We start from the raw sequence: 21,466 nt of genomic DNA, 5'->3' as shown, positions 1-21,466 counted from the left end.
TCTAACCTGACTGTTTACTGTATTACCCTGTTATGTATGTATACCTTGTTTTCCTGCTCTTTTGACTTGACCTCCCCGCCCTTTCCCTGCCCTTTTTCTTTTAACTGTTACTAATCTTTTCCCTCCATCTATCCCGAACCTGTTTGTTTGATTTTATCTCTAACCCTAACTCTGTCCGCCCCTGCCTATTTCATTCTATGTGTCCCTAACCTTTTATTTCTCATCTATCCCTTACCTGTATTTCTATCTTCTTTCTCTATCCCTAACCCTTTTCCTTTCTCTATCCCTAACCTTTTCCCTTCATCTGTCCCTAACCTTTTCCTTTCATCTGTCCCCAACCCTTTGCTTTTATCTACCCCTAACTATCTCCTTCTGCTCTATATCTTACCTTTTTCTTACATCTATCTCCACCCCTGTCCCCCCTGCCACCAACCTGACCTTTTATCTCTACTTTCTCCTCATCCCTCCTGCCTATATCGAACCTGAACTTGTCATTTAATCCCTTTTCCTCCTTCTTTGTTCCTTTTTTGCTTATCCTTATCCCTTTCCCCCTCTCAACTCCTCCACCTATTAACCTGTTTTTCTTTCTTCTTTTCTTTTTGATTTTATTTTTCCCTTTTCCTTTTTTTTTGCTTTCCTTAACTCCTATCCCTATCTTCTAAACCATAAAACCGCCCCTCTCTCTGAAATATACTCCCTAACCCTAACACCTGCCTCTCTTGCTTCCATCCTATTCTCCTACTCTTATATGTCTTATGCGTTTTGCTGTGTAATTATGTCTGCGTATACTATACTATTTACTTTGTCATTTTAACCACTTTATTTCTTCTCAACCTTTGCCCTCTTCCTTACTCTTTCCCTTATGTTCATTCTAAACCATCTTTATCCCTCTGGATTGACGCTAAATACGTCTGTTCTATCCTTAACGTTTTCTTCATATCTAACCCTAACTATCCCCTCTGCTCTATCCCTAACCTTTTCCCTTCATCTGTCCCTAACCTTGTTCTTTTCTCCGTCCTTAACCCTGTCCCTCTATTATAACCCTGACCTTCTATCTCTTTCTTCTGCATCTATCCCTAACCCTTTGCTTTTATCTTTCTTGAACCTTTGTCTTATCTCTACTTTTTCTCTAACTCTTCTGTCCATATTTGACGTGAACTTATCATGTAATCACTTTGCTTCCTTCTTTGTTTATTATTTTGCTTCCTTCCTTCCTCCTCTTAACTCTTCTACCTGTTAACCTGTTTTCGTTCTGCTTTTGTTTCTTTCTTTTCCTCTTCCTTTTTGACTGCTATTTCTATTTTCTATTGCTTTGTTTGTTTTGAACTTTTGCCCTTCTCCTTATGCTCCTTTGACTGAACCTCTTCCTTACTCTTTCCCTTATATTTATTATGAATCACCTTTCTCTGAATGAACGCTAAATACTTCTGTTCTATCTTTACCATTTCCTTTGTACTTGATCACTACTATTTCCTCTGCTCTATTTTAACCTTTTCCTCTTTCTTTTTTCTATCTAACCCTAAACCTTTTCCCTCTACCTATCCCTAATCCCTCTTCTCTTTATATTTAATTATAACTCTTTCCTTCTGCTCTCTCCCTCTACGCTTATAACCCTAACCTTTTGTTTCCAATCTTTCTCGTCTATCCCTGACCTCTCCTCTTATCTGTTCCTGACGACCTCTATCTGGATTAACGCTAAATACTTCTCTTCCATCTGTAACGTTTTCTTTCCATTTCATTCTCACCGCTCCCTCCGCTCCATCTCTACCCTTTTCCTCCTATCTATCCCTAACCTTTCCCCCCTATTTATCTCCTCTCCTGTCCTCTTTATATTGAATTGTGACTGTTTCCTTCTGCTCTCACCCTTAACCCCAAAAAAACCCTAACCTTTTGTCTCTCATCTTTCTTATGAATCCCTATCCTTTCTCTCTGCCCTATCCCTAACCTTTCTTCCCCATCTGTCCCTTCCCTATACCCCTCTCCTCTTCATATTCAATTATAACCCTAACCCTTCTGCTCCCCCCCTCTATTTTTATAACCCCAACCTTTTTCTTTTCTCTATCCCCTCCCCAATCCCTCTACTTTTTTAACCCTAACCATTTGTTTCTAATTTTCCTTGTCTATCTCTAACCTTTTCCTCTTACCTATTCCGACTTGCTTCCTCCTGCCCCAACCTTAACCCTTTTCTTTTACCTATTTCTACCTACTCCTTCTATAACAACTCTAACCTTCCCTTTCTCCCTTTTGCTTAACTCTTCTGTCTGTATTCAAACGTGAACTTACGAATAAATAACCTAACCTGCTATATCACTTGCCTCTCTCACTCACCTCATCATCTTAACTTCTTTGTGAATTGATCTTTTTTGCTCCCTACCTCTCTCTACCTTATTTCCTCTCTTCTAAAATTCCTTCTGACCCGTATCTCTGAAACCTTCCCTTATCATCCCTTATTCTCTTCCCCCTCATCGCTATCTCTACTACTCCTGTATCATTATCGTCTTACCCCTAAACTCCGTTATCTTCCGACGCATTCTACATAACCTCTGTTGTCTTCATCCCTCTGTTCACCGTTGAATTTCCTTTCCTCTCTTAATATCTGCCTTCACCCTAAACTCTATTATTCCCCTCACTCCACTTGTCCTAAACTCTTTTGACTGGAACTCTTTGCCTACCCTTTCCCTTGTACTAACCCAAACCGACTCTCATCTGAATGAACCCTCCAAATTCGCCTCTTATCCTCGACCTTTTCTTCCCATCTATTCCCTACTATTCCCCTCTGCCCTGTCCACACCCTTTTTCCTTCATCTATCCCTTCCCTTTTTCTTTTATCTGACCCTGACCCTTTTCTCTCACCTATCCCTAACCTTTTCAACCCTCTGTCCCGACCCCTCTCCCTCGTCTGTTCCTGACCATCTCCTCTAACCCTAAACCCCCACCTTTGTCTCTCCTCCATCCCCGACTCGCTCCTCCTGCGATAACCCCTACCTCCCCTCCCCTCTTTCTCTAACCCCCCCTGTTTATGTTGGACTTGGACTTGTGAATAAATTACCTTACCCGCTGAATGAATCATTCCTCTCACTTACTTCCCCGTCTTACCTACCCTGGCAACTGAACCCTTTTGGTTTTTGTTTTTTCTGTTTCTTTGTTTTGGCTTTTTTTTCTTTTCCCCTACTAACCCTCTCCATCTCCACATCCTTTCCTCCATCCCAAAACTCCTTCTGCCTGGCGACCCTGACCCGAAAAATATCCTTCATTCTCTCCCTCCTCCTCCCCTTCTTCTCCTCCCACTCTATCCTTAACCCTCTGCCCTGTTTTTCCATCTCGTCCCTCAACCTCTACTCCTAATATCCTTGTTGGGCTGTTCAATGCCCTAACTTGCCCTTTCATCTGTCCCTAACTACCTTCTTTCGCCTGTCCCTAACCTTTTCTCTCATCTGTCCCTAACCTTTTCCCTCCATCTATCCCTAACCTTCTTTTTTATCTACCTCTAATTATCCCCTTCTGCCCTGCTCCTAACCTTTTTCTTTCATCTGCCCCTTCTCTCTCCCTCTACCGTCATAACCCTGACCTTCTGTTTCCTAATAACCTTAAAATCTATCCCTAACCCTTTCCTCTTATCTATCCCTGACTACCTCCTCCTGCTCTGACCTTGACCTGTTTCTTTTGTCCGTCTCTACCTGCCCCTCTTGCGATAATCCTACCCTTCTCTCTCTCTCCTCTTTCTTTAACTCTTCCGTCCATGTTGAACGTAAACTTACCAATATATAACGTGACCTGCTATATGTAACTTCTTTGTCTTGCTCATCTCCTCGTCTTAACTGCTCTGTGTTTATTCATGACCCTAAAAACCTCCCTCTCTCCACTTGATTTCCTCCGTTCTAAAATCACTTCTGACTGGCTACTCTGAAACCTTCCTTCGTAACCCAAATTCTCTTCCCCCTCCTCGCTATCCCTGCTACTCCTATGTCATTATGGTCTTCATCTGTGGACTCCCTTATCTGCGTCGTCTTTATCCCTTCATTCACTGTTGAAATTCCTTTCTTCTGATGCTACCTCCATCATCTCACTCCTTCTTTCTTAACTTTGTACCTGCTTCACCCTATTACTCTACCTTTTATTTAACCCTGGCTTATTATCCAACTGTGGAAATTGTGAACTGTACTTCCACCCTAACCCTAAAATCTTATACCGCTATTCTGGCTGTCCTGTATTATGTAACCTTGATATGTATCTCCTAACCCTTTTTACCTGCTTGGTCTCTCTTGCTCTGTTGGACCTCTTGCTCTCCCTCCTACTCTCTCCTTCTGCCTGCCTCTGGACTTTTCAACTCTCCCGTCAATCTTCTTTCTTCACCTCCTGTGTAACATTAAACCTTGTGATGTGGAAATGCCTTATACTTTGTTCTGCTTATCTTTCTACTGTTATTATATGCTGTGTGTCGTGGTATCATGAACCCTTCATCATATGTGGACTATATATTCTCTTTGCTGCCTGTGTTTTCTGATATAACCCTAACCTGCCTATCATTCTCTTAATAACTATCATAACCTTGAAATGCGCATCAAAAATCGACCTTTGAACTATACTATTATTATTCTATTTTGACGTCCTCTCTGGCTTGGTATTGCTTCTTCTGAACCTTATGTTAAATTATATATAAACTGATGTTGCTCTTTTCCTTTTGAATATCGCCTTACTGATGATTTTGTATACAACTGTGCATATTTTGATAATATCCTAACCTAAATTTCCTCTTATTACTCTGTTATATTCAATCTTCTTTTGGCATTATACTGATGTCCCTGTTGTATTTCCCGGATGATTATGATTATCTTGGCTTTTGTGCTTATACGCTTATCGTTATGTGATTGTATATATAACTATACAATCTGACGATCTTCAATGTATAACCCTGACTTGGATGGTTGTCTCCATCTATCCTACCTTAACTTACTTATACTACGTTCTATATATGTGTGGATGTTCTGTCTCTTTGCTCCTTCTTATTGGTATGCCTCTGCCCTCATTCTGTTTGATATATCGTCTGCATCTGCTCTCAACCTCCTATCCTCTACCTTTATGTCTTTCTCCTCTTTCCTTTCTCTTCTCCTTTTCATTTTGTTGTTTTTTCATATACTCTATATATCTGGTATATATATACTGTGTCATCTTCCTTCTTTGTGATGTGTACGAACTGAATGCTATTTAACCTTTGGAAAATGCTTTGAACCCGGCTGTGCACTTTATTGCCCTATTACGTACGTACACTACATTTTTCCGCTCTTTTGACTGACATCTCTGCGCTGTCCTTGACCCTTTTCTTCCATCTATCCCTAACCTTTTCCTTCGTCTATGACTCTGACCTTTTTCCCTTCTTTTAACCCTGCTCTATCTACTTACGCCTCATATATCTACTTATTGATAAATAAATCTCCCTCCTTCTTTACTAACTTGTTGTGTTTATTTCCGTTTCCTTAGTGATTTCCCCGTCTCTTTACTAACTCTGAATTTCCTTATCCACACTCTCTCCTCTCTGTGAATCCCCGTTCTGCCTTATTGACTGAAATCTTCCTTCATCGCCCTCCATCGACCTCCATCGACCTTCATCGATCCCTATCGTCCTCTGTTGTCCTCTATCTTCTTTTCAACTTACTATCTATTTCTGCCCTCACTTGTTATGCGAACTTATCCTGTGTGAAAACGTTTGATATTCCGTTTGCTATTCTGCTTCCCTGCTCTACTTCTCTACCCCTTACTGTCTAACTACAATACTCTTATATACTACCCTTACTCGCCGGCTTTACCCTGCCCCCTCTCATCCGTCTGCTACGCCCTCCACTGCCCTCTGCCACAACTGACTCGTCAAACGGCACAACTTGCTTGACTGCACCCCTCCCCATTGGATCATCTGCCCTAACCACTCGTACACCTCCTTCTCGCTTGACGCCCACTCCTCTAAACCGTCCGCCCTACGCATCGCCCTCACCGTCTCCTCGTACACCCTCGACCCTACACCGATTGTTGCGACGGCGAACATCGCAACCATCAACCCTTGGTACTGGCATGAACCGCCCTCGACCTCCCTGAACCGCCCGCCGTCCTCGCCCAACGGCTCCCATCGCTGACACCAACCCTGCGGCAACCCGCAATGGAAACAACTGCTGAAATTCTCCATCCTCCGTCCGTCGAACATGGCCTCCTCCATCTGCCTCCTGTACTGCGCCGTCCACCCCCACGCCTGTTCCCCGCGGCCTGGGCAATCGTCCAACGTGTGCCCGTCGCTCTCTCTCCGGCGTATCCCGCAATACGTGCACCGTCCCGCCCATCGCGCCAACTGCTGCTTGAACGTCTCCCCCGTCATCTGCCCACATCACCTCCGACGCCCTCTGCTGGCACATGTCGCATGCCTCTTCACCCTCCTCGCATCCTGAACGGTCCGTCCGCCCGTCCATGACCTCGTCCAACACGATCCGCCGGCATACCTCTCCCCTGATGTATATCCTCGTCGACACCTCCCATCCCCCTCCGGCTGCCCTCCCATCTTTCGCTGCCTCCCCTGCCTCCTTCTCTTTCTCCTCCTCCTCCACGGCTGCCCTACTGCATATAACAACCGACCGGCTTGGCTGGCCGTCTCGCCCGGCACGCCCGCTCTCCTGGACGAAATCCCGTAACCGCCGCGGCATGCCCGCGTGGACCACCAACCGCACGTCCGGCACGTCGATGCCTAACCCCAACGCGTTCGTCGCCACGATGACGCCCCCATCGGCGCCGTCGCCCCTCCTCCACGCCTCCAACCTCGACGCCTTGTCCTCCGTGCTGCCGATGCTGCTGTGGAACGCCGCGCACCCCAACGCCTCGGCCATCCGCTCGACGCCCTCGATCGTGCTGCTGTACACCACCGCCTTGCCGCGTGGCTGCTGCCGCAACCAATCCCTGACCTCCTGGCAACCGCGCTCCTCTACGGCGCTCAACTCGCCGTCCTCACCCTCCCGACCTGACCATAACCCTAACCCTGACTTTGCCCGGCGGCTGCGGCTTGCCGCCCCACGACCACGACCACGACCACGACCCCCTGACCCTGACGCAACGACGACAACCCCATACCCGATATTCCTCCGCGTCGTCGCCTCGCGGAACACCCGCACCCGCTCCGGCCGGATCCCCGTCACGGCGAAAAACTCCCGCTCCTCCGCCGGCGGCAACGTCGCCGTCAAACACACCAACTGCGCCCCGAACTCCTGCACCGTCCGCCCCAACGCCCGCAACGCCGGCCGGAACCCCCTCGACCCGTCCAACACGACGTGGCACTCGTCCAACACCACCCGGTCCAACTGCTGCCGCCGCTGCAACCGCCCGACGAAATCCCGGAATCCCTGCGTGACGGCCGACTCGGGCGTCACGAACACCACCGTTGCTGCCGCCGTGTTGGCCCGCCCGCCGCCGCGCCACGTCGTCGACGCCAACCCCGACCTCGAACACCGCGCGTCCATGTCGGTGCGCAACGCCACCAACGGCGTCACGACTATCGTCACCCCATCTGGCGCGCAATACGCCGGCAACATGAACGACAAACTCTTGCCGCCGCCCGTGCCCGTCACCTGCACGATCGGGTCGTCGCCGCGCATGATCGACCGGATCACCCGCTCCTGCTGGCCGCGGAACGCCGCCTGCGGGTCCCCCATCATCTGCCGCAACTGCCCGGCGGCGTTGGCCAACTGCAACCGCGTGAACCGCCGCCGCCGCTGCCCCTCGAACTCCTCGTCCGCCGCCGTCCGCCGCCGCTTGCTGGGTGCCCCGCCGCCCCGGTCCTCCGCCCCGAACCCCAACAAACGGTGCCACTGCCGGCTGACGGCCCGGAACCTGTCCCGCAATGCCGCCGTGCCGAACGGTGCCTCCTGGTACAACCGCCCGTATATCATCCCCGCCACGTGCGTGCCGTGCCCGGCCTGCAAATCCAATGCGCTGTCCTCAACCCCCACGTCGTCGTCGTCGTTGTCGTTGGTTTTGTCGTCTGCCCGCCCGAACGCCTCGTTCAAATACCGGTTGGCGATGGCGACGGCCATGTGCCGCCACCCGCTGATGTTGATCTTGCTGCCGACCAACCGCTCGCTGTGCTGCTGCATGATCCGCCTTGCCTTGTCTGACGTCCACAACCGTTCGTCCGTCCACGGCGCCCGGCCGGGGGTGGCGTTGGCGCTCTCGTCTGTGATGGTGTTGTCACGGGCGTCGTCTGTGATGGTGTTGTCACGGGCGTCGTCTGTGATGGTGTTGTCACGGGCGTCGTCTGTGATGGTGTTGTCACGGGCGTCGTCGTCCTCGGTGTTGTCACGGGCGTCGTCGTCCTCGGTGTTGTCACGGGCGTCGTTGTCCTTGGTGTTATTGCGGCGCTCGTCGCCCCTGGTGTTATCACGGCTCGCCTCGCCCGCCGCCCTGCCCCTTACAACCACGTCGTCCGCCCATAAAAATGCGCTCTTCCGGTCCGTCTGATGGATGATGCCTCCTACCTGCTGCCAAAACGGCAACACCAACCATAAATACCACACCAACAACTCGCCGACCTCGCGCGGCAAATACCGGTGTATCACCTTGGCCGTCCCCGTCTGGCGGTAATTCTTATGATACGACGTGACGAAACAAATCATGCTGTCGTGTGCAAACACGTTCCTGACCCCGCCGTTGGCCGTGTTGCTGTGTCTGATGCCTGCTAACTCGGGCGCCCGCGCCGGCTGCCCTGCCACCATGTGCATCAACATCCACAACCGCTCCCGGAACGATTCCAACGCCTGTCTGTATGCCTGCACCGTCCTCTCGCGATATGGGTGGTGACTATTGCTGCGGTTGGACGTGGCCTCCTCCGTCCTCTCGCGGTACGGGTGGTGACTATTGCTGTGGTTGGACGTGGCCTCCTCCGCCTCTCCTGCTGCTGCTGCTGCTGCTGCTGCTGCCGTCCCTCGCGTCGGGTCTAACCACGCCCGCCGCCGTGCCTCCGACTCTGCGATGCGCCGTGCGATCCACCCCTTCCCCTTGCCCACCCACGCCTCGTTGCGGTCGTCGTGTAAAAACGAATACCCCGGCCGGTCCTGGCTGTGGTCGTCGTGCATGCTGTCCCACCTGATGGCGGGCAACGCTGCTGCCAACGCTGATCGGCCTCCATACCCATCGCCATGCTCATCGCCGTGCTCATTATCCCTGTCCCCATGCCCATCCACCACCGCCAACTGCGCCAACAACGACCGCGCCTCCTGCGCTAACCCGTGGAACATCTCGGCCAACTCGCATACCCGCACCTGCACCCGTCGGAACGATATCCGGTCGCCGCTCCAATCCACCATCCCCGGCGCCACCGTGTTGAACCGGATGTGCATCCCGTACGTCCGCGCATCGTAAATCCAATTCATCACCCGGGGCTCGTCGTCCGGCCGCCCGGGCATCCGCGTCATGAACCGCCGCACCTTGTCGCGCACCAAATGGAACACGCTGCTGGCCTCCTCGTACGCCGCCTCGGCCCCTTTGGTCGCCGTCAACTCCGCCACCTCGTCCTGCCGCTCCAACCACGCCTGGTATACGACGAACATCTTGGCCACCTTGATCACGGCCGAATAATTCGTCGTGTACTCCGTCGCCTGGTGCCAACCGCCGTCCTCGCGGATGCCCAACACCGCCAACGCGCCGATCATCGCGCTCTCCTTCTGGCTCTGCTTGTACGGGTCCTCGATGATGGCGATAATGGCGTCTAAACACATCCTCTCGACCTCCTCCGCCTGCGCGGCCTCCCTGCTGCCGACGTCCGCCTCGACACGGCTGGTGAACGCATCCCACAATGACCCCTGCCGCATGGTGAACCGGTACGGCGGCCGCTCGCGCTCCGGCCACTCGTCCATGCGGAACAATATGCTCACCATCTTACGCCAAACCTCCTTGTACCGCTGCCACGTGTCGTCCTCCATGCGGTTGTCGAACGGCCGCACTGGCTTCTGGCTGATCTCCTTCCGCTCCGCCTCAAACAACACATCATGCCCGACCTTGTGCGGTGCTGCTGTTGCGCGTGCCTTGTCCGCGACGCTGTTGAACACGGCCCACACGAACCGGAACGTCTCCTCGCCGTCCTCGATCGGTCGCGTGGCCTCCTGTAACTGCGTCTTGTTCAACCCTTCCAAATCCCTCGTCCACCCGACGCGGTACAACCACCCGTTCGGCTCCAACTTTTCGTCTACTATACTAACCTCCTCGCGCGCGTCGGCCTCGAACCGCTTCTCTTGGTTCTCGTGCAACGCGACGAACCACGCTGTGTCGTCCGTCCCCGGCCCCGATGGCTCGCTTTGAACGGCCACCCCTAACCCCCGCCCGACCTCGAACCATCCGCTCGCGGCCCGTGTTAAAAAAAAACGCTGGCATGGCACGCCTGTCGTCCACGGTAAATCTCTGACGGCCGTGGCTTTCTTGCGCACGTTGCCCCCCTTCTGCCAATCATTCGCCCACCTGTGTTCTGCCCGGCAATGCTCCTGCATGTTTCGCACGCGGCGGCACACATAACGGCACGCGTGGCAACGCAAACCGTCCGCCCGGGGCGGTGCGATATGGGCAACTGGCTCGACCGTGGGGTCTGGGTATTGAAACGACTGTAAATCGGCCTGGCTGCGGATGATGCCGGGAATGTCGCCGACTAATCCGGCGACCCTGCTCCTGGCCTCGGCGGGGATTGACCGATGGTGATTGCGTAAATGTGCTGTGACTTCGTTGGCTACGACTGCATACTTACATAACGTGCATATCAAAATGGAATACTGCGTGTCGTGAACGAATGGCTCCATCTTTGGCTATATGTATTGGTTACTTTCTTCTATCTACTGTTTCTGACTGATTCCTCCTGTCCTCTCTTTATAAACTCACCTTCCTGCCCCTTAATTCCATATACTTTCTCCTTGATCTACTTTCCTCCCTGCTTACGTTCCATCGCTCGGTCGGGCTTTCTGGCCTGGCTGGTGGCCCTGTTATGTGATTGGCTGGTTAATGCGGGGATCGGGACGACATCACAAAAATATCTACTACCCTATTTCCCTATTTCTGGACTCAAATGGCGAAACAAAACACTGAAAACTGGATTCCCGTAATGACCCGGTTTGTGGCTTCAATTGCATGCTACTTTTGTCTATTTTACTCTGGGGAATCTCTACGGCTTTGTACCCCCTCTACGTGCCGGCTTTGACCCCCCCTCTCCCTGGCCCCACTTTCAATTCTGGTGGTGGCCACAACGGCTTTGACTTCAAGCCATCGCCCACGTAATGGCAGGGTTAGGGTTAGGGTCAGGGTTCTCTTTCGGAACGCGTCGAGATTTCAATTGAAGGTGGAGACACTGAAGTCAATGCCGGCCAATCAGAGGACCCAGGGAACGCGTCGAGATTTCCAAGTCGGGCAGGGGGTGGCAAGCGGGGCTCCGGACAAGTCGGGTGTTACGACCCGTTATGCATGGATAACAGTTAACCGACCCACTCGGGCGTCGGGCGGCTAGGACAGGACATTTGTACTATGCAGGATCACGGGAACAACAGGGACTCACTCAGGAACGGAAGAACTATGGTACAGGTCACGTGATGATAAGGAATGAGCATAGATAAGGGACCCACAATGAGCGCTCAGTGGAGACTAGAATGAGCGCTCATCCCACTCTAGAATGAGCGCTCATAGTGACAAGGGGCACAGCGCTCATGAACAAGCAGAACTGTTCATATAAGACTTATATATATAGTATGACCCTGAGCCTGGCTCATGGTCAGACTTCCATAGCTCTTCAGCAATCAACTTAGTATTCATCCTCACGGATACTCTCAGCTTACCTTCACTGCGAATTACTTGTTGAGCCTAAGACTGATCACCTTAGCCTCTGACGACCGATCTACTATCAGCCTACGACCTACGACTCAGACCACGACCTCAGTGAACTGTTATAACGTGTCAATCCCCAGCTTCTGTTAGCAGACCCTACTGTCGGATAGCTGACCGTAACACTTTGATTGCTCCTGTTCAGTAAGTTGACCATTGACACCTACTAACAGTACAGACAAGAATGTCTTCACGCGCCTCCGCCAAGTCACCCACTCCGGGAAGCTCTTCTTCCTCCAAACAGCCTGTCAAGAGCCTGGCTGAGGAACTCGAGGGAGCTCCGATGGCAGTGGACTCGGACGACGAAGTCACCCTCAAAAAGGAAACCTACGACAAGCTTCGAGCCCGAGTCAAGAAAGGAGACGACGACATTGCTAAGGTCCAGGCCATGTACAACGAAACCGCCAACGAACTCCAGGGCCTCAAACAGATGATCCAGGAGCTCGGCAACGGACCCCAGAGACTTACGGACCTCGAAAACGGAATCGCTCGCCTAGGAGGACAAGGCAGCAACCCTCTCATACAGGAACTACAGAACGAAGTCAACACCCTTCGGGCCGCTGCCAACATCGTCACTACCCCCACTGGAGGACGACAGAAACTCAAGCTCAGTGCCCCTATCACCTACGACGGCACCCCTGGACAACTCAAGTCATTCCTGATCCAAGTCAAGAACTACCAAAACTTCCACCATGGAGACTTCACCAGTCAAACCGAGAAAGTCGTCCATGCCGCCACTTACCTACGAGGACGAGCCCTCAAATGGTTTGAACCCATCCAGGAAGAATTCCTCAAGTACGAAACCCTGGACGAGTGCTCCACCGAGACCCGAGACATCTACAGCAGTTTTCAGGGATTCGAAGATGCCCTACGATCTCTCTTCCAGGACCCCGATGAAAAGCGACAAGCTGAAAGAGATCTCGCACAACTGCGACAGACTAAGTCAACCAAGGAGTACGCCGCCATGTTCAGACAGCTCAGCATTCAGCTCGACCTCACCGAGGAAACCAAGATCTTCATGTTCTATCAGGGACTTAAAGACGAAGTCAAGGACGAAATCGTCAAGATCGATCGCCCCGAAGACTTCCTTCAGTATGCCGACCTCGCAATCAAGATCGACAACAGGCTATTCGAACGACGCAAAGAAAAGGGCGAAAAACGACAAGGACCCAACACGGGACGCAAGTACCAGTGGCAACCCCAGCACAAGTTCAACAACCAGCGGAACGACAACAGACCCCGCAGCAACTGGAACAACAATCGACAAAGCACCGCTTACGGACAACACAGCGGACCCATGGATCTTAGCATGATGACTAAACCCAACGACAGGAAGCCTTGGAACCCCAAGTGCTACAACTGCAACAAGCAAGGCCACATCGCCAAAGACTGCAGACAACCCAAGAAACTTCCCTGGAAACCAGTAGCCGAACGACCTCGACAAGTCAACACGATTGCAAAAGCCTCACATGCATCCCAATCTTGGACCGGATGCTACGACGATGACTGCCGAATCCACCTCGAAGACAAAGAAATGTCAGGACACTACCCAAGGGACAGCAACCCTGGACGATCCGGATACGACATGAGTGCCCCGGATACTCGCCCCAGAACCCTGGCAATGATGCATTCCAGCAACAGCAGAGTTGCCAGAAAACCAGTTGAACAACTCAACGAGATGCTACGAATCCAGCGACTAGAACCAATCACCTCACATGTGAATAACCAACAGTCCCGCCACGAAGAACAACAAATCCAGAGAGAAATGGAACTAATCCAGCAGGAAGATGCCCGACAAACGCATCTACGCCAACAAGAATCAGAGGAAGAACCAGAACATCAGCATGATCCTCTGACGGAACAACAACTTCTCAGTATGACCAGCAACTGGACTTTTGGAGAAGGCGAAAGCTCACCCTATGACTCGGACGAACCTCGCGACGTTGCCCGACAACGTACTCAGACAGAGATTACCTATGGGTTCACCCCCAGTGTGGACGACTCTAGCTCTGAAGAGGAACCTGACGACCAGGAAAACAGAATCAAGCAACTCCTGAAGTACCAGGAAATCGACATGCTTCAAGACAAGCAACATCGCCACTTTTACGGCACCTCGGCAAATCAGCGAGATCGGGACTACACCCCTCAGCTACACACGGAAGACCACCCCGCGCTGAGAAGCAACCACCGACTTCACCAAACCCTCTTCTGGCCCCAGTGTTTCCACGACAGATGCAAAGAACACATGGGAGAAAAGCACGACTACCAATTCTACCCCAGAAGACACAACGACGAGCCCATCCGCGAGATTTACTCGACATCCGCCATGATCGGATGGACCATGGTACTGTTTGAAGATAACCTCGCAGTCTTCAGACCCAGCCCTCAGTTTCCTATGAGACGTCAACATGACAACGACATGAAGTGGGACGAATGCCAACAAGACGAATGCCAGGTTCACTACCAAGAAAAGGCACGCGCCTGGAGAGTCATGAAGAACGGACCCAGACCTCCACAAGTCAAGATCCGCGAGAACAGCCTCACAAAAGCACGACGGGAAGGAAAGCAAATCACCTACCCAGGACACTCAGAGCAGTCAAAAAACTAGACTCGCCTACCGACGAAGAACCACGACAGGCAACAAGAAAAAGGTTCATCCACCAGATGTCACAAGGACATAAGGGTAATATCGAACTCGAAGTTACCATCAACCAGCAAACGACACTCGCGCTAATCGACAGCGGAGCTGAAGCTAATTACATCGCCCCTCGAGCCATCAACAGGCTAGAAGTACAATGGGGAGGAAAAGAGCGACCCTATCAGTTACACACGGCAGAAGGAGAAGAATTCAAGTACGAAGGAGGTACCATCTACAACGAGACTGCGCCCCTCGAGATGAGTTACCTGGATCGAAAAGAAAGAATCCAATTCGACATTGCCGACATAGGGACGTACGACATAGTGCTAGGATTACCCTGGCTACGGACGAATAACCCACGGATAGACTGGAGCAAAGGCCAACTCCATTGGGACCACGACGACTCAGTCCCTGAGCAGCCCTGTCAAAACCAGGCCTCAAACGAGCCGATACAGCAAGAAACAGCAAAACGATACATCTGCTACCTCAAGGCAAAAGAAGCCACGTCACAACCATTGACAACGACGGATCTCGAACAAAAGAATGATCCACTTCTGTCTATCCCAGAAGAATACAGAGTTTACGAGAAACTCTTTGCAGCCGAATTAGAAACCGGACTGCCCGAACACACCAGTTTCGACCACGAAATACCCCTCAAAAAAGGGAAGGAACCACGCTTCAACAAAATCTACGGACTCAACCAGACAGAGATGGAAGCTCTAGACAAATACCTTGAAGAAAACCTCAAGAAGGGATACATCAGACCCTCAACGTCACCAGCAGGAAGCCCAATCCTGTTCGTACCCAAAAAGAACGGAAAACTACGATTATGCGTCGACTACCGCATGCTCAACGAAATGACGATTAAAAATCGTTACCCACTGCCACTCATCGACGAAATGAGACGACTCCTCCACGGAGCCAACTGGTTTACAGCTCTCGACCTCAAGGGAGCCTACAACCTGATCAGAATGAAGCAAGGCGAAGAATGGAAGACCGCCTTCAGGACACGAAAAGGACATTTCGAATATCTCGTCATGCCCTTCGGCCTTACCAACGCCCCTGCGACTTTTCAGAACATGATCAACCAAGTCCTACGCAAGTACGTCGATATTTGTGTAGTAGTCTATCTCGACGACATTCTCATCTTCTCACCAACACTTGAAAAACACAAAGAAGACGTGCACCACGTCTTACAAGCCCTCCAAGAAGCTAAGCTGTTGGTCGAGCCTGAGAAAAGCGAATTTCACACACAAAAAGTGGAATACCTCGGATTCACCATCACCCCTGGCAAAGTCTGCATGTCAGAAAACAAAGTCAAAGCCATCAAGGAATGGCCGGTACCCAACAACCTCAAGGAAGTCCAAGGATTCCTAGGTTTCGTCAACTTCTACCGCAAATTCATCAAAGACTATGGCAAGATCAACGCGGCCCTCACAAACCTCAGCCGCAAAGACACGCCCTTTACATGGGAAGAACCACAACGAACAGCATTCCAGAAGATCAAGGACCTCATCGCCAGTGAACCCGTCTTGGTCATCCCAGACCCGACAAAACAGTTCGAAGTAGAACCCGACGCATCCGACTATGCGATCGGGGCGCAACTATCTCAACGAGACTCAGAAGGACGACTACATCCGTGCGCCTTCTTCTCTCGCAAGCTCCACGGACCCGAACTCAACTATCAGATCCACGATAAGGAACTCATGGCAATCATTGAAGCCTTTAAGGAATGGAGACCCGAGCTCTCAGGAACCACCCACGAAGTACTTGTGTATTCAGATCACAAGAACCTTTCACACTTCACGACTTCGAAAGTGTTGAATAAAAGACAGATTAGATGGTCGGAATTCTTATCAGAATTCAACTTCCGAATCATCCACCGCAAAGGATCAGACAATGGCAGAGCCGACGCTCTTAGCCGAAGGCCGGACTACAACGTCCCGGTACCTGAAGAAACCCAGGTGATTCTCAAAGGAAACAACGACGGAGACCTCGTGCCAGCAACCAAACTCTTGATGATGGCTGGACGATCTAGTACTAGCCTGACTAGCGAGCTAGACGACGAAGCTATCATGGAATTTCATGCTCGCCCCGCACACGGTCACCAAGGAATCACCAAAACCTGGAAACGACTACGGCAACAATATGGAGAAAAGGTCACTAGAGAACGTGTGGCAAAAGCAATTAAGGATTGTGAGGTCTGCCTCAAAAGCAAACCCGCTAGACACCAACCTTATGGTATGCTACAACCTTTGCCTGTGCCGCAAACCGCCTGGCAATCCATATCCCTCGACTTCATCGTCAAGCTACCGAAGTCTCGAGAACCCCTTACGGGAACACACTTTGACAGCGTTCTTGTCATTGTGGACCGACTCACGAAGTACGCCTACTTCATCCCGTACAAAGAAGCAAGCAACGCCGAAGAATGTGCCTATACATTTCTTAAGTACATCATCGCCAACCATGGAACACCCAAGGAAATTGTGTCAGACAGAGACAAGATCTTCACCTCCAACTTTTGGAAGTCAATCATGTCACACCTTGGCATCAAACAATCAATGTCCACTGCATTCCACCCGCAGACCGACGGACAAACAGAACGAATCAACCAGATCCTCGAAACCTACCTCCGCGCCTATGTCAACTACAACCAAGACAATTGGGTTGTACTGCTACCAATAGCCCAGTTCGCCTACAACAGCGCAGTAGGAGAAAGTACCAAGGAATCCCCCTTCTACCTCAACTATGGATTTGAACCTACCGCCTATGGAGAACGCCGAGCAGGCCCAACTGCAATCAAGGCTGTCGCCTCAGTACGGCAAATCAAGGATATCCAGGAAAACACACGCAAAGAACTCGAATTTGTACGACAAAGAATGACAAAATTCAGCAACAAACGAAGGATTGAGGGACCAACCTTGAAAGAGGGAGATAGCGCCTATCTCGTACGGCGAAACATCAAAACAAAACGACCAAACGACAAACTCGACTACAAAAAACTCGGACCTTTCAAAATCTCACGAGTAATCTCACCAGTCAATTATGAACTCGAACTCCCGGAAACCATGAAGTGTCACCCAGTATTCCATGTCTCATTACTCGAACCAGCTCCACAAGGATCACGGACGAACGACCTCATCATCGTGGAAGACAATGAACCAGAATACGAAGTAGAACGAATCATAGACCACCTCAAAGAGCCAGAAGGGTATCGATACCTCGTCAAATGGAAAGGATACGGACACGAAGACAACACATGGGAACCAGCCAAAAACATCACCAACGCAGCAGAAGAACTCACGATCTACTGGCAACAACACCAAGAACGAGAAGTCACACCGGCACCTGTTATACTAGTCCAGAAGAACGCTGGATATAAGCGAATCAAGCACCCACATCGCTTCACCGAACCACCAACAGAAGCAGATCGACCACGACAAGGAAAACCATTTATTCGCCTAGGAACACCAGAAAATAACTAGGACTCTCCCGACAAAAAATTCGGAGTAGCAGGATTCCAGTCGAACAAAGCATCCACATTCGAAGCACTCCAAGCTCCCGTTGACTGTGCCTCCAAGGTAGCAGCCGACACGTCCTCCGAAGATTCAGCAACAGCTGCTTTACCTTTCCTAAACACCATTCGCTTCTCTTCCCGCAATCGCTCCAACTTCGCTAGCGATTCGTTCAGTTCCGACTGAGCTTTTTGATAAGCCTCCGCCTTTTGCTGCAAAGCAGCAGCCCTTTCACGAAACCTCGCCTCCTCCGCCACTTCCGCCTGATCCAGACGATCCGACTCCGCCACCAAACGATTTACTGCCCACCACAATCAGTAAGGAACTATGCGACACGGCCAAGAGAACCCACGAGTACAGATCGCATCCTCAGAAGCATCGCAAGGAATACCAAGACGATGACAAGTCCCGCAGATGTCGGAATCCGGAAGAAGCAAACAGCGCACACCACGCGAGCGACAATTCGAGCAAGGCATTTCGTTTTCAATACCCTCGTTAATAAATCGAAGAATTCGGAACAAACGGCGACGAGTCGAGGCACCAGAAGACTTTGGTTTTTGAACGCGACCTGACATGGTGTCAGCATCATGAGTAAATCAGGAAACACGATTGACGAATCCCCAACCTGGGACCAACGACCTACTTATGTTGGGTCTTGAGGACAAGACCTTTGGAGAGGGGACCTGATGTTACGACCCGTTATGCATGGATAACAGTTAACCGACCCACTCGGGCGTCGGGCGGCTAGGACAGGACATTTGTACTATGCAGGATCACGGGAACAACAGGGACTCACTCAGGAACGGAAGAACTATGGTACAGGTCACGTGATGATAAGGAATGAGCATAGATAAGGGACCCACAATGAGCGCTCAGTGGAGACTAGAATGAGCGCTCATCCCACTCTAGAATGAGCGCTCATAGTGACAAGGGGCACAGCGCTCATGAACAAGCAGAACTGTTCATATAAGACTTATATATATAGTATGACCCTGAGCCTGGCTCATGGTCAGACTTCCATAGCTCTTCAGCAATCAACTTAGTATTCATCCTCACGGATACTCTCAGCTTACCTTCACTGCGAATTACTTGTTGAGCCTAAGACTGATCACCTTAGCCTCTGACGACCGATCTACTATCAGCCTACGACCTACGACTCAGACCACGACCTCAGTGAACTGTTATAACGTGTCAATCCCCAGCTTCTGTTAGCAGACCCTACTGTCGGATAGCTGACCGTAACATCGGGCCAATGGCTGTACACGGATGGCCGTATCTCGACGCGTTCCGGCATGAAATTAACTGAGTAGTATGTCTAGTCGGCTTATGATGGAAATAACACTTTATGTTGTTGTTCTTTTCCTCAGCTTTATAACTAACTTTATTGATTCGCCTCCTGATTCGAGTGCTAAGTACACAGCTTACTTACTGCTCCTTTGCTTAGCCTCCTGCCAAAAACCTATGATAAACCCGCTAGCTAAATGACCCTCGCATCTTTAGATACAGAGACACTGCCACCTGCTGCGGCTCGAAGGCGCAAAAAAACAAGAATCACCAAAGAAGGGCGAAACATACAACACCGGGCATTCGCCGGTCGTCACCGACCCGACTACTACTCCAGCCCTCACTGGCTTGTCTATGGGAGAGCGGACGGGATCCCGAATTCTCCAGTAGGTATGGTCGTATGTGGCAGAAGGGCGGCCGGGCTGGCTCTTAATCCTAACACTACCCCATCCCGTCAACTAACTCCTCGCCTTAGGTCAAGGACTTTGAGAAATAGTTATGCGCTAGAATTACTTCAGTATGCAGTTGTAGTCGCTATAAGCCTGTTACGGTCAGCTATCCGACAGTAGGGTCTGCTAACAGAAGCTGGGGATTGACACGTTATAACAGTACACTGAGGTCGTGGTCTGGGTAGTAGGTCGTAGGCTGATAGTAGATCGGTCGTCAGAGGCTAAGGTGATCAGTCTTAGGCTCAACAAGTAATTCGCAGTGAAGGTAAGCTGAGAGTATCCGTGAGGATGAATACTAAGTTGATTGCTGAAGAGCTATGGAAGTCTGACGATGAGCCAGGCTCAGGTCATACTATATACAAGTTCTGCACAGTATCTCTTGTGGTGGCTATGTAGGATATCCGTGCTATCCAACATATCCATGGATAGCTGGGATAGCGGACATATCCAACATATCCATCTTTGCCCTGTATCCGTGCTGTTCCCGAAGTCACGTGACCTGTACCATAGTTCTTCCTTTCCCGATGGTTCCTGGTTACACCTGTGTTACTGCGTACATATGTTCTGCGTTAGCCGCCGAGATGCCAGGCGGGGCTGTTCCAACGTGTCATGCCTGTCGGGTCGTAACATGGCAACTGGTGCCCTTCATCTCGACTCATCTGAGATTGCAGTGAACAAGCCGAACCTTGACCTGTACCCTAAGAGGCACCAGGGAAGGCGTTTAGGGTTAGGGTTAGGCAGGGGGTGATAGGTGGGACAGGACGAGTTAGACCAACAGTTATACACCGACAGTCGTAGAAGATCCAGGTGGGGTCGTTAGCTTTCCTTTTGTTTCCTTTTTTTCCTTCCTTTTTTTTTTTTCCCCCTTCCCTCTTTTGCGCTGTGCGGTGAGTGTGGTTGACGTCGTCCGCGACCGGCTGCCCCGCCCCGACCGGTCGTACCACCCCGCTCGGTGCCGCCGCCGCGGCCGCGTAATCTCGGCCATACCCACTTCGGAAGCATGCGACAACGTCGTCCATAAGCATGCGCTACACAATTGAGACGCGGTGCGCCTCGCTTGCTCTGTGACCCGCCGGGTCCCCTCGCCGAGCTGGACGTACGTCGAAAAGGCCAAGTATAACAACGGTGAGAGATAGAATCCCCAGTCGAGGGCCTATCAGCTTAATCGGTCGAGCACTCCTCTAGCTAAGGAGAAGATCCGGGTTCGAGTCCCGGGTGGGCCTCTTTTTTGCCCTGATCTCAAATATCCAATCCGTTTTGTCATAGGCCTCTCCGTTGGCAAGAAATCCCTTGTTTTAGGGTTTATTTCGTTTATACTCTCAGTTCTAAGCCATCAGAGTGCGATACCTTACGTATACTTGGGAACATGTTCATGAAATTTCCTCTCCTGCAAGGAACCGCCTAGCCTCACATTATATACTATATCTTGGTCTCTCGTATCTCCAATCCCCGTTTATACTCTCCTTCCTCAGGACAATGGTCCTGTTGGCGAGATACATAACCTTTCGACACGACAGTCGACGTGTCCCCCACGTGATAGCTCAGCAAGAGAGGCTGGTGGAGAAAACGCATCACCTGGACGAAGGTGAGGTGGTCTTCGCTGTGGTCCTGGTTGTATTCATGTGCCTACCCAGCATTGGTAATCCGATCTGACCCCAACGCCTGAGATGAGACGAAAGCCGAGGCTAGAGGTATAGGTG

The 21,466-nt window shown here is 50.9% G+C and overlaps 5 protein-coding genes across 5 annotated transcripts; 3 read left to right on the top strand and 2 right to left on the bottom strand.

Moving 5' to 3' along the window:
* Positions 1 to 5,815: 5,815 nt before the first annotated feature.
* Positions 5,816 to 10,508, bottom strand: CGGC5_v004751 (Bloom syndrome protein-like protein; the record flags this gene model as incomplete). Its single annotated transcript, XM_066151339.1, has 2 exons — positions 5,816 to 6,133; positions 6,483 to 10,508. 2 exons carry the CDS (start codon positions 10,506 to 10,508, stop codon positions 5,816 to 5,818), a joined length of 4,344 nt encoding a protein of 1,447 aa, XP_066009298.1.
* Positions 10,509 to 12,064: 1,556 nt separating this feature from the next.
* On the top strand, positions 12,065 to 13,736 carry CGGC5_v004750 (Retrotransposon-derived protein PEG10; the record flags this gene model as incomplete). The annotated part of the gene is made up of 2 exons (XM_066151338.1): positions 12,065 to 13,597; positions 13,668 to 13,736. The coding sequence occupies 2 exons, from the start codon at positions 12,065 to 12,067 to the stop codon at positions 13,734 to 13,736; spliced, it is 1,602 nt and encodes a 533-aa protein (XP_066009299.1).
* A 20-nt stretch (positions 13,737 to 13,756) lies between these two features.
* CGGC5_v004749 (uncharacterized protein) lies at positions 13,757 to 14,488 on the top strand (the record flags this gene model as incomplete). Its single annotated transcript, XM_066151337.1, has 2 exons — positions 13,757 to 13,860; positions 13,921 to 14,488. The coding sequence occupies 2 exons, from the start codon at positions 13,757 to 13,759 to the stop codon at positions 14,486 to 14,488; spliced, it is 672 nt and encodes a 223-aa protein (XP_066009301.1).
* Positions 14,489 to 14,544: 56 nt separating this feature from the next.
* Positions 14,545 to 17,878, top strand: CGGC5_v004748 (Transposon Tf2-6 polyprotein; the record flags this gene model as incomplete). Its single annotated transcript, XM_066151336.1, has 3 exons — positions 14,545 to 14,563; positions 14,633 to 17,385; positions 17,708 to 17,878. 3 exons carry the CDS (start codon positions 14,545 to 14,547, stop codon positions 17,876 to 17,878), a joined length of 2,943 nt encoding a protein of 980 aa, XP_066009300.1.
* Positions 17,879 to 17,999: 121 nt separating this feature from the next.
* CGGC5_v004747 (uncharacterized protein) lies at positions 18,000 to 18,791 on the bottom strand (the record flags this gene model as incomplete). The annotated part of the gene is made up of 4 exons (XM_066151335.1): positions 18,000 to 18,334; positions 18,386 to 18,601; positions 18,677 to 18,716; positions 18,759 to 18,791. The coding sequence occupies 4 exons, from the start codon at positions 18,789 to 18,791 to the stop codon at positions 18,000 to 18,002; spliced, it is 624 nt and encodes a 207-aa protein (XP_066009366.1).
* Between the last annotated feature and the right edge of the window lie 2,675 nt (positions 18,792 to 21,466).

Source organism: Colletotrichum fructicola (assembly GCF_000319635.2).
Source record: "Colletotrichum fructicola Nara gc5 chromosome Unknown KSG_Nara_v1_contig02, whole genome shotgun sequence".
Lineage (NCBI taxonomy): Eukaryota > Fungi > Ascomycota > Sordariomycetes > Glomerellales > Glomerellaceae > Colletotrichum > Colletotrichum fructicola.
Note: the sequence above shows the minus strand (reverse complement) of the source record. Positions and strands in the feature narration are given on the sequence as shown.